The following is a 12759-nucleotide window of genomic DNA, read 5'->3' as shown; positions in this document are numbered from 1 at the left end:
ATTATAAAATAAAAAAGATTAGTTCTAGTAACTCCTTGCAGATTTTTGTTCGTTCAAGTCAAGTACAATTTCTTTCCCTTGTTCGAGATAACAAACAAAATATTTAATTACCAATAGCTAATTATTTTTTTATTGATTCCTGTGTAGTCAGTTAAAAGAAAGAAACTTCTGCTTGATCCGAGATTGCGTGTTGGAGAAATAACGAATACAAACTTTTTACCAGACAGACAGAGTTAATATAAGCTTTGTAAAAATTACTGATTGCCATACCTTCAGTCTTCCTTTTAAACTTGTATGGTACTTATATTCTCCTTATTTCTCGTATTTCTTTTAATCTGAACTTATTTAGAAATGTTCTGTTTCGCTAAAAAGTTTTGGAAACACTAATCTATATCACTCACAGAAATAATTTGTTTTTCACTTACTTTAGCTGTACCTAGTCACACTATAGTTGCATCCGTGAGTGGCACTCTGCCGAAGGATGTTTCAAGGAAGAAAGAAGCTCGCAGAGCTGAAGGAGCTGAGAAATGTTATTTGAATGTATCTGGGATGACTTGTGCTTCCTGTGTGGCCTCCATTGAGAAAACTGTGGGGAAGATGGAAGGTTAGTATATCCACGCAGTTTAATAGTTATCATAGCTACACATATTCTCTAAGAGCATGTTCTAAGGTGAGCGGCTTGAGGGTCAATGGGTATTTAAGTGTCCCGAGTTTGAATCTCGGTGACCACTAGGATATTGAATGTCGGGATTTTTAGGATGTCCTCGAGTCCACCGAACTCTAATAGGTACCTGCCATCAGTTAGGAATAGTAAGGCGCTTTGTCGTTGTGCTGGCCACATGACACCCTGGTCGGACACAGAAACCGGTGACCTTTACATCATCTGCGATGTCTGAAAGAGGCTACTTAACTATGTTATACAGATCGTGTATTTTGGCCTCTTTGGTTTTATATTTAAGTGGGTGCAGGTTCCGGACTTGGAATGTGAAGGCCTTGTGTAAATTAACTATGGCTGTCCAATGTATACGAAACGTCCCCTTTATTCAGCTAGGTGATATGGAGCCTCCATGTGAAACCCCCCCTCCTTCACCCATGGTGACGGCTTAGCGAAAAGACTAAAGTACCTTTTTAAGATCTTTCGATTTATATCTTTATCTAAAGATTTACGAGGGTGTCATGTGGCCAGCACAACCACCATCCGCCTTTACCATCCCCAACTAATGTCAGTATTCATTAGAGTTGGCTGGACTCAGTGGCGTCCATACGATCTCGAAATTCAAAATTTCCGTCTACACCGAGACTTGAGCCTGAGACTACTCGCTTCGGATCGGAAGTCAAGCGCTTTACCAATTAGCCGCCCGATTTCCTGTTTTACTTTATAAATAATTGGTGTTTATGGGTTTATGATAGAGATCTGTATGGACATTGGAATGATGTGCTGAAGCATGCCAGAGCCATGGGCTGTAACGTCACTGGGTTGGGTGGATGTATGTTTATGAGTGCTTCACTAATTGAATGTTTCACTACAGGTGTTCACAAAATTCTAGTCTCACTGATGGCCCAGAGAGCAGAAGTTACATACGATCCACTGCTGGTTCAGCCACAGGAGGTTGCGGATAAGATTGTGGCATTGGGCTTTAGAGCGTCAGTCATCCACGGAGAGTCTGTTGGACCCGGAACCTGTGAACTAACGGTAGATGAGCTTAGCTAATAATAGAAAGCGCATTAAGTCTATGAATAATTGTTTTTTTTTTTAATCAGAAACGATTTGATGTATTGTTGACCATATTTCACTGAGAATTTCATCTGTATAATATAAGAGAAGATAAGATAATTGGTTAACGAGATTATCATGTCCTGCTCAATGACCAACTGCTTATACTTCCAATATAAATGCCGATTGGATATTTTCATTCATGCCGAAAAGAATATAAATTGCTAGATTGTTTTTGGTGCATTCAGTGTAAGTAAAGTTCCCCTTTCAGACTTAGTGATCGATGGGACAGATGATGTAAATATCATATGTTTCTGTGGTCCACGATTAACGAGGTTTATATATATATAAAAATGGAGTATTGCTAAGCTGGGATTTTTAGAAAAGATATTTGGACACATTGCAAAACAAACTAATCTAAGCTCGTTGGTTGTATAAAATAATTTCCGTATGAAGGAAGCATTGGACTATCACTCAGTAACGAAAACAAAACCTAGGCAACAGCCGAATATAATTGTGCATTGTCAAAGTTAGTACCTCGTGCATTCAACAACAAAATACGACTCTTTGCTCTATTTTGTTTATTCAACTGCCAACATTGACCTTCAATGTAGCGTCCTTGACATTGTGTATTTAATCGAGACAATCTCCAATACTCCGAAGAGATCGAGCGAGACCAAACGTTTTGGAAGGCCTGAAGACTGAGCTCGTGGCCATGTACAAGTCTGTACGAGGTGGCAACGAGCTATTGGTCTAAACTGCCCACAGGTTGTGACGTTTCAGGTCAGTGTTGTGGCCTTCTATAACCAATAGTCCTAAATAGTTACTTGAAAAGAATATTTTTCTTTTTAGTCAAACCTTATTTTTTTTTATAAATGTACATTTTAAGTTTTATAGGTAAATCGATTTTCTTGCAGCTTAAAAGACCCATGAATAGAAAATTGTGCTTCTGTATATTCGGAAGCAACAGAAAATTTAAACGATTATGTAAAGACTAAAAACTGTAGCATTGCTCTTTGGGAAGATGACGACGCTTGTTTTGTGTGTAATTATACATGTCATTCTTTATTGTTTTTAAATTTAAAAGAAGATTTTAATCATTACAAAAATAAAGAAAAATAAACATTTAACGTACCTTCAAAGGCTTCCAAAATAGCTAAAGTCTCTCTCTCTCTCTCTCTCCTATAAATTGCACATTTTACTTCTTTTCTAAAGAAGAGTTGCTTCCCTTATTTTTAATGACTTCTTTGCACCAATTATTTCAAACAGTTAATAAATTGAAGACCAATTTGTTCAGTGAAACTAATACATCAAACTACTACATTATTTAACTCACAACCAAATAAATAATGACAGATTCTCGGCATGACGTGTAGCTCCTGTGTTCATCGCATTGAGTCGGTGGTGAAAAAGAAAAGGGGAGTCTTCTCCGCATCTGTGGCTCTGTCCACCAACACTGGAAAATTTACATTTGATTCGGAGCTGAGCGGCCCAAGGGACATAATTGATACGATACAGGTAAAATGGAAAGATAATCAATTTGTTGAATTATATTAAGGCGCAATGAGCTACGGGTAATATGTCGGTGTTGTTTTTTTTTTTACAAAGGTTTTATCATCTAACTCTGTCTGGTACAAATGTTGTGTATGTTATTTCTCCCACTTCCCATTCTCGGATCAAGTTAGAACTTTACACAATTATTCATCTTCCCTAACAGCACAAGAATCAATGAACAAATTAGACCATTCAATCTTTATCAATTAGTCGTAATTATTTAATTTTATTTATATAGAGACAGTACTAGCTTTGTGTAGAGAATAATGTCATCAACTAGTAATAGTCAATTGAATACTATAAAAACTACCATCTTCATAAGCGCATTTCTAACTCAGTGGATAGCATGACTGCTTTTTATCAAAGTGGCTTGAACTCTCGATTTTAAGTCTAGCAACTTTATATTTTAAAATGCTTTTGAAAAGCTAGTATGGATACCCCATCCTTAGGCCCTACTCACCGACAGGTCCACTCGTGATTGGACCATAATGCATTAAGCATGCTCAAAGCATGAAATGGCGTTAAACAAAAACAATTGGTAAAAACTATTTCAAATCGAACAAATTAATTATTGTTATTCTAGATCTATAAGAAATTAATTTCATGATATCGATATTAATAAAAACAGTTCATACAGCTAAGCTTTTTTAAAAAGTATTTTTAAAATTTTACTTGTTTTAGTGTTGTATATGTAGGCTATGCTCCCTTGGCAAGCAGCAACGATCCCTTGACAAATGATATATTTAATATTTTTAACAAAGTGAAAGGGCGCTTGAACGTGCTGGCATTGCTCATTAAATGAATATCAAAACGAGGCTAGAGGAAGAAACAGAGATTCCATTGAGAAAACAAAGAAAAGAAATATTATCATAACAAAAGAAGATGCAAAAAGAGATTGAAAGAAAGAGGGTGAAAGAGAAAAAGAGAATTCCGTAAGATAGATAAAGATACTAGAAAGCTAGAGAGAATGAAGAAAAAAGAGAACTGTTAAAATCCTTATTAACCATGTCTTTGCATCATGTGAGTGTAAAAGTAAATATTTTGTGAAACTTCTGAGATATTTGAAAAGCGTCTCATCAAGAAAGAATATGATCTAGTACGGCTGAAGTGTTACCTATGATGACATTCTTTTCAACAGGCAATGGGGTTTGAGGCTAAACTGAGAACAGACGATGACATAGGCGCCTCACGCTATGATCACAGAGAAGAGATAAAAAGGTGAGTTAGTTAGAGGCTTTAGGTTATATTCTAAAAGTGAAATAAGCAGGTTAGTTATGTGGAAGCCTCATGGTAAGCTTATGGAGGGTAGATATATATGTCAGTTATATGGGACTGAAAGATAATTATAGTATGAGCGCAGAAAGATCACATATAGGCCCATAGGACATCATATCTATCTATCTATCTATATGTCTGTCTATCTATCTATCTATCTGTCTTTCTGAATGTCTATCTGTCTTTCTGTCAGTCTGTCTATATATTGTTACAATGACCAGTGACAGGAAGAGGTTAACGTGTGACCCCGACGAGATAACACAGCAGCGGGTGTTCCCTGGAATGTACATGTATAAACAGAGACAGGATGTGACGTTTCCTGACATGTTATTCCAGAGGATACTAGGAGTGTTTGTGCAACTTTAGAGAAGCGATTAGGGACTCTATATAAGCCAGAGAGTTAATGTGAAAGTCAGTCGTATGGAGTCGTGAGTGAGCCGGTACAGTCGATACAGACGATGTAAGACGTGTGCGGCTCTGTGGCAGAAAAATGTGTACGACTCGATGCAAGTTAACTAGGGTAGAGTTAACTGGAGTGGACTACTGTCTTTAAAGTCTATACAGCGAACTACAGTGGACTTGAGCCGTTACAGTCGATACAGTCGATGTAAGACGTGTGCGGCTCTGATTCGGTAGGCTTGAGTACGACTTGGTTCAGCTTTGGGAGACCTGGAGCGACACTGGGAAGTGTGTCGTTGGTCTGTTCTGTGGAATACGGCTCGAGGAAAGTTGAGAAGAGATGAATTGCAACAAAGTGAAGAGATGAATTGCAACGAAGTATAGCTAACTGTAAACTGACAGATATTGTACAGTCTTCTACGCTACATGTTACAGTAACGAATTGTTAGAGTTAATAGTCATTAAAGTTATATGAAACTGAAAGTTTAGTCGTCAGGTTCTTTGCTGTGTTTTTATTTGTGTGCCAACTAATACATCTAGCCAGAAGATTCAGAAATACGTAACAATATGTATCTATCTATCTGTCTTTCTGACTGTCTATCTGTCAGTCTATCTATCTATCTGTCTGTCTTTCTGTCAGTCTGACTGTCTGTCTATCTATGTATGTATGTATCTATCTGTCTTTCTGACTGTCTGTCTGTCAGTCTATCTTTCTATCTATCTATCTATCTATCTATCTATCTATCTATCTATCTATCTATCTATCTATCTATCTATCTATCTATCTATCTATCTATCTATCTATCTATCTATCTATCTATCTATCTGTCTGTCTGTCTTTCTGTCGGTCTAACTGTCTATCTGTCTATCTATCTATCTATCTATCTATCTATCTATCTATCTATCTATCTATCTATCTATCTATCTATCTATCTATCTATCTATCTATCTATCTATCTATCTATCTACCTATCTATCTATCTATCTATCTATTTATCTATCTATCTATCTATCTATCTATCTATCTATCTATCTATCTGTCTGTCTGTCTGTCTTTCTGTCAGTTTGATTGTCTATCTATCTATCTGTCTGTCTTTCTGTCGGTCTGACTGTCTGTCTATCTATCTATCTATCTATCTATCTATCTATCTATCTATCTATCTATCTATCTATCTATCTGTCTGTCTGTCTGTCTGTCTGTCTTCTGTCTGTCTATCTATCTATCTATCTATCTATCTATCTATCTATCTATCTATCTATCTATCTATCTATCAATCTGTCAGTCTAACTGTCTATATGTCTATCTATCTATTTATCTATCTTTCTGTCTTTCTGTCGGTCTGACTGTCTATATGTCTATCTATCTATTTATCTATCTATCTATCTATCTTTCTTTCTTTCTTTCTTTCTTATTTCTCTCATATTGATGTTTTCCCCTACCCTAAGTCTCAAACTCCAATATTTTTTATGCTCAGCTATCTTAAGTAATTTGGAATCTTTTAACATTATGTCTTTTAAAACGATACAATCCTGTCTTCTGTTGGCATCTAGATGGCGGAGATCTTTTCTGTGGTCCCTGGTGTTCGGTCTACCTTCTATGATCGTCATGTTTGTCTTCACGTTTGCAATAGATGCCTCTGGAGATGACATGCCGAATCACAATGTCACATCCATGACTGACAACCACAGCGATGTCATGGTGACACCCACGAAGATGGATGGCCACTACAACCAGATCATGATCACTCCAGGCCTGGACGTGCTCAATCTCCTCATGTTTGTGTTGGCCACTCCTGTCCAGGTAAATTGTTTAAATTCAAACGAAAGTTCAGTGCCCAAACAACACGCCAGGCATCCATCAATGCTGGTCTGTTGCTGAGTTGAAGAGAGGAGGAATTATATTAGGTGACGAGAATCGTCACTGCACCCCCATGACACCGGGGAAGATAAGATATGAGTAGGCTATTTGAGTTTTGTTTTTTAAGGACTAAAACAAAAGATTTTCTCACTGTCTAAAGCAGTCCTTCTTGGTACAGAGGAGGAAGCATGAAGAAAGGGTCGTCCGAAGAAAAGCTGGCTGGATTATGTAAAAGATTGGATCGGCCTTTCTCTTCATATCCTACTAAGAACTAATATTCATTTTCCCTAACAGCGCAAGAATCAATTAACAAAATAGACCATTCGTTATCAATTAATCATAATTATTTAGCTGCTGACCGGGACAAATGGAGGGATGTAGCTATGTGAACTGTCACAGCACCCCTACGACCATAGTCAAGAAACAGATGACTATGATGATGACTGTCATGGTTGGTCTGTTGGGCGGGTCAACCTTGCAATTGTGACTTTATAAGTTCCAAACGTTCTTTAGAATGGAAATAATTAGGTCGTAGCTCAGATCTGTTTCGTTGGATATCTCCAGTCAAGATTCAAACTCGGGAGCATCATGAGTCTGCAGCGCATATCACAAGACCTAGCAAGCATCCAAATTTTAACACTTTTCAAATGAAGGAATCATGAATTATCACCCATTGTACATGGCATCTCATTTAAGGGGGGTTAACTCATCCACGCCTTGAAATGTACTAGATATTTTAATTTAAATAATATCTACACATGATGTTAAAGATAGATATGTTGTGGAGATTGGTGGTATAATTCTTGTTAAAAATGTCGAACTTAGGAACAATGTTAACTGGAGCTTAAAATATTCACATAACATTTAAGGTTTATTGTAACCGAAAGAAATTGTTGGAGCAGAGGCATAGAGAGACACTCTAAAACACATTGAGAATAAAACAGAAAACAGCAAAAGCAACAAGAACTTAAAAACAGAATCAAAGAAGATGTATAGGCTAACTTTCCAGGGATAGAGACAGAAAAAAAAGCGCTTTAATTAACAACAAACTACATAGTTAACTAAACTTTATTTCTACGCATTTTTCTCCCATGATAGCAGGTATTTTCTAAGCATGTTTTGGAAGTGCGGATAATTCTTTATTTCTATGTATTTTTTCTTCCTAGTTTATTGGTGGCCGATACTTTTATATACAAGCTTACAAAGTGCTGAAGCACAAGTCCACAAATATGGATGTGCTGGTCGTCATGTCAACCACTATCTCCTATTTCTACTCTTTGGCTGTGGTCATTGCTGCCATGATCATGAAGGAGAGAAGCAGTCCGATGACCTTCTTTGAGACCACTCCCATGTTGATGGTGTTTATAGCACTGGGGAGATGGCTGGAGCACATCGCTAAAGTAAGTTCATTTTACTGTAAGATTATGTTGCTGGTACATATAATGCTAGATCTAGCCCGTCATATCAACTTATAGATCTAGTACTCTTTTCAGACCTTGTAATCTATAGGGCAGATGGTTAATGAGGGTTTCATGTGGTCATCGTAATGACCACCCACCTTTACTTTCTCCAACTAATGTCGGGTACCAATTAGAATTGGATGGACTCTGATGTCCTTAATATTCAGGAATTCAAAATCCCAGTCTTCACTGAGATTCGAACCTAAAAACCCTTGGTTCAGAAGCCAAGCGCTTTACTACTCAGCCACCACACCCCTCAAAACAACTTATAACAAAGAGACAAAGGATGATGCTTATAAATAAGCTAAAGACAATAGCAGCACACATCCTGACTGAAAGAGTTGACATAAATACTGTGAGCTGGTCACAGGGTGCATTTAAACAAAAAGTGTTTTTGTTTTCTTTTAGAGCATTTAGTTTTTTCTTACAATATTTATCCAATGTATTAACGCTTTGGCTTCACTATATAAAATCTAGTTTTTAGTCGTTGAAGCATGTCACAGCTAATATTGATAATATAAGTAATGTCTTCTATTTGAAAACTACACAGATAATAAGCAAATTTAATTAGAATCTATTCGTTTTTTATGTTAAAAATCAGATACTAAAACGTTTTTCTACTTGTTTTTCTTGGCTCTAGGGTAAAACCAGTGAAGCCTTGGCCAAGCTGATTTCTCTGCAGCCAGCAGACGCAGTTTTGGTAGAAGTGGACAAGAATTTCCAAATTCTTTCTGAAAAGGTCATCTCTCTTGATCTTGTCCAGCGTGGTGACATTCTCAAGGTCACTCCAGGTGGTAAGATTCCTGTGGATGCCAAGGTCATCTTTGGACAATCAGCTTGCGACGAGGCACTGATAACAGGGGAGAGTATGCCTGTGCAGAAATCAGTGGGTGCGTCTATAAAAGTAAATTAAAGTAATTTAAAAAAAACTGCTAGGTCGAAATAAAATAGCTACACAATTTATAAAACGTCCACTTTATGGGAAATGTGTTTCAATGGCCAATGTTAACGAGTGTGTCATTTGGCAGCACTACAACCAAACTCTTTCAAACTTTTCCTAACTTATGTCAGGTACCCTTTAGAGTTGGTTGAGCCCTTAGATGTCCTAAAGATCTCAGGATACCAGTCTTTCCTCCCTCCCCCTCACCCCACACATCTAATAATATATAAAAGTGTTGTTTTTTATGTTTTATTCCAGATATTTTTATCTGGTATATTTTTGGTTAAAAAAAAATAAATCTAGAAATATTTAGTTCAAAATGTTCTCTCAAATACAGTGATTACTTGTTGCCACATATTACTTAAGACATGAACCTTACATGCCTATAGATGACGAAACCAGTTTAACAGGAACTGAAACATTAAAGTTTCTAGTCTCATGACATTATCATATTCATAAAATGTCTATTTTACCAGGTTCACAGGTGATTGGAGGCAGCATCAATCAAACTGGAATGCTGTTAGTGGAGGCCACGTATGTTGGGGCTGATACAACACTCAGTCAGATAGTCAAGTTAGTGGAAGAAGCTCAGACCTCAAAAGTATGTATAGTCAAATGAATAGGGATAATTGACTTAAATATCTGCAAAAGCCTTAACACAAAGGACTATTCACAGTTGTCTTCATCGGCTGCTTTAGACAGAAGTCAAGGCGCTGATGGTGTTGTCAGAATTTGATTGTGTTGCTATATTGCTATATTACATTGCTATCATCCCCAGGCTCCTATTCAAAACTTGGCAGACAAAATTGCTGGTGTGTTTGTTCCTATGGTCATCGTTCTTTCTTTGGTCTCCCTGATTATTTGGGCCATTATCGGCTATTCAGATATCAACCTCTTGAACACCAATTATGATGTGAGTTGCATTTTTTTTTATCATTAAGATAATGCTGTTGATGAAAATACTAGTGGAGATAGCCTAAGATCATTCGATACTGACCATTACAAACTAGTCTAAAACATTTCATTTAGAACCTTTTCTTCAATCTAAATATTTAGTATCAGTGTTATATTATAGTAGTAATGTGAGTTTCCTACTTGGAAGCTTACTAAATTTTCAAATAATGTAGTGAAATATTTAAAGTATGTTTCTGTCCTATTTTAACAACTTCTCAGAACTAAATCTTACTTATTATGTCAAATATATATTTATATGTTAATTCTAATACTTATTTATTTTGCTTTTTTAAAAACTATAGCCAAAGAGTGAAAAATCCAAATCTGAAATAATCTTTGAAAAAGCATTTCTATACGCCATTACAGTGTTAAGTATTGCTTGTCCCTGTGCCTTGGGACTGGCGACACCAACGGCAGTAATGGTGGGCACAGGTATAGGTGCTACCAACGGAATATTAATCAAAGGTGGAGAACCATTGGAACTAACTCACAAGGTTAGAGCTTTGTGTTGTGATTGTGGAAACTGTTTTTGTCTTACAATCAAATTATTAAATAGAATATAAACAGAATGTCTTGTCCCTCTAAATAAAGAGATAAAAACCTAGATAAACGTATAGTTCAGTTTTCATTAATGTCCCTTTTAAGCTATTTTACAACTTCAAACCCCAACAATTATTGACTCCAACTCACGCCACACTAAGAGGTACAGGCATAGAGGGGTGGCAACTCTAGCAACCATACTTCAAAGGGGTTAATTGGTAGTAATTGAATTTGAAAGCCATAAATGTACTGATATATATCATAATCATATAGGCTTATGCAGGATGATTCTGTGTAGACTTTGTTTTGCTCAAAGTACATTAATGAAGGAGGGACAGGCTTCATCATACTATTGAACATGGGCTCATGCTTACCTTGATATGCTTATGTCAAGATATGTACATTAAATTTGACCAACAGTTCAATCAAAGAAAGGAGTTTTAAAAAGCAATTTGCATACATATGCGGATGGAAGAACATTTTGAGATGAGATTCAGCTTAAATATGGCTATTGTCACTCAACATTAAAATTGTAAAAAGTTTTACATGTTTTGAATTGCATATTCTAGTGAGTAAATGATGTACTGTTTAATATTTTCAACTAGATAGACACAATTGATTGAGAAAAATGCTATAATAAATTAACTGAACTCTAGCACTTGTATATAAAATCATGCAATTTTGACATATTCATTATTGACGACAACAGAACAGAATGAGTTAACGAGCATGTGGTTGAAGACAATGTTTTTTTAAAATAAACTCACAAATCAATACATTTTAAAGATGTCTGAAATGAAACTCTGATTTGTGTGTATTCACCAGCTGAAGGTGATTGTATTTGACAAGACTGGTACGATCACTCACGGTGTACCCAGAGTGTCCAGAGTCTCCATGTTTGTCAAGAACAAGACTTGCTCCTTTGTCAAGTTTCTCATCATTGCTGGCACAGCTGAAAATAGCAGTGAACATCCAATAGCTTCCGCCATCATGAAATATGTTAAAGAGGTATGATTGGTGTGTTTTATGCTTGTGTTTAAATCTCATGAACAAATTTAGGACAACGGCACTTACAGGCTTTTAATTTTAATAAATCTCATTGCTCTATTTTGCGTCTGTTCTAGTTTCTTTTTGTTTTCATATACGCATATATTCTTCTTAACATTTCTGCTTTATTTATTGTTTAATTTATTGTTGCTGTTGTGGTTTCGCCTGACCAGTTTACATTAGCTGGACGTTGAAATATATTCAATCCTTTGCAAATCATTTCAATTAAACAATAATTCAAAATTGTACACAATGTAGACTAATGTGGTACATTGTACAAAAGCATGTCTAGAATCGGGCACAGTTTTAGACAGACAAAATTGCATAATTTTATTTTTTTCTTGGTTTATTTTTTCTTTTTTTTTTGACGCCACCACTTCAACTAGGGCCTCCAATTATCTAAGGTTGATCCTGCTAAAGTCTATGTTTCCATTTAAGAGATGGGCTAAATAGTAGATGGATAGGCTGAGATTTTAATTGCACATTAATTGAGATTGAAATATTGCACATAGGTTCTGAGCTAATTCTTGCTCTTTTTTTATGCAAACTAATGAAATGTTTTATTTGTTCATGCTATGTATCCTAGACTTTGGGTACAGAGAGCCTGGGCAAAGTATCCGAGTTTGATGCAGTGCCAGGGTGTGGTATCAAGTGTAAAGTCTCACACGTTGAGGCCATCCTGTCAAGAATCAATATGGTGGAAGTCAACAAAAGAAAGGACAAGTTTGGCAGTCTGAGCATCAAAATTGATAACTTTGTGAACAGCTATCAAGAAACAGAGATATCTGAAATAGGTGAGAGAATAAAAATCATGAAAAACATTATCAATTAAACATATATTCCAGGGAAGCAAAGCTGAACTAAAGAAAAAATAAATAAATTCCCTCCCTTGAAAAAAAAATTCCCATCATGTTTTGCTAGTTAAGGCGAGGCCAATTGCTATAGAAGGCACAATTTACGACATGTGATGGTGCAACATGTGGGCAATTAAGACATGTGACGTGGTAACGAGCTATTG

General features: G+C 36.3%; 1 protein-coding gene across 6 annotated transcripts in view; it reads left to right on the top strand.

The window, feature by feature from the left end:
* LOC106066429 (copper-transporting ATPase 1-like) overlaps window positions 1–12759 on the top strand; it is a 37380-nt gene that overhangs the window by 12870 nt on the left and 11751 nt on the right. For all 6 annotated transcript variants that reach the window (XM_056038299.1, XM_056038300.1, XM_056038296.1 and 3 more), the window contains 12 exons: window positions 431–604; window positions 1530–1693; window positions 3071–3232; window positions 4407–4486; window positions 6494–6743; window positions 7967–8200; window positions 8901–9150; window positions 9677–9801; window positions 9979–10113; window positions 10457–10648; window positions 11520–11702; window positions 12328–12535. In XM_056038299.1, the coding sequence (XP_055894274.1) occupies window positions 431–604; window positions 1530–1693; window positions 3071–3232; window positions 4407–4486; window positions 6494–6743; window positions 7967–8200; window positions 8901–9150; window positions 9677–9801; window positions 9979–10113; window positions 10457–10648; window positions 11520–11702; window positions 12328–12535 (2157 nt within the window). The remainder of the gene's footprint in view (window positions 1–430; window positions 605–1529; window positions 1694–3070; window positions 3233–4406; window positions 4487–6493; window positions 6744–7966; window positions 8201–8900; window positions 9151–9676; window positions 9802–9978; window positions 10114–10456; window positions 10649–11519; window positions 11703–12327; window positions 12536–12759) is intronic.

This window comes from Biomphalaria glabrata, chromosome 8 (assembly GCF_947242115.1).
Source record: "Biomphalaria glabrata chromosome 8, xgBioGlab47.1, whole genome shotgun sequence".
Lineage (NCBI taxonomy): Eukaryota > Metazoa > Mollusca > Gastropoda > Planorbidae > Biomphalaria > Biomphalaria glabrata.
Note: the sequence above shows the minus strand (reverse complement) of the source record. Positions and strands in the feature narration are given on the sequence as shown.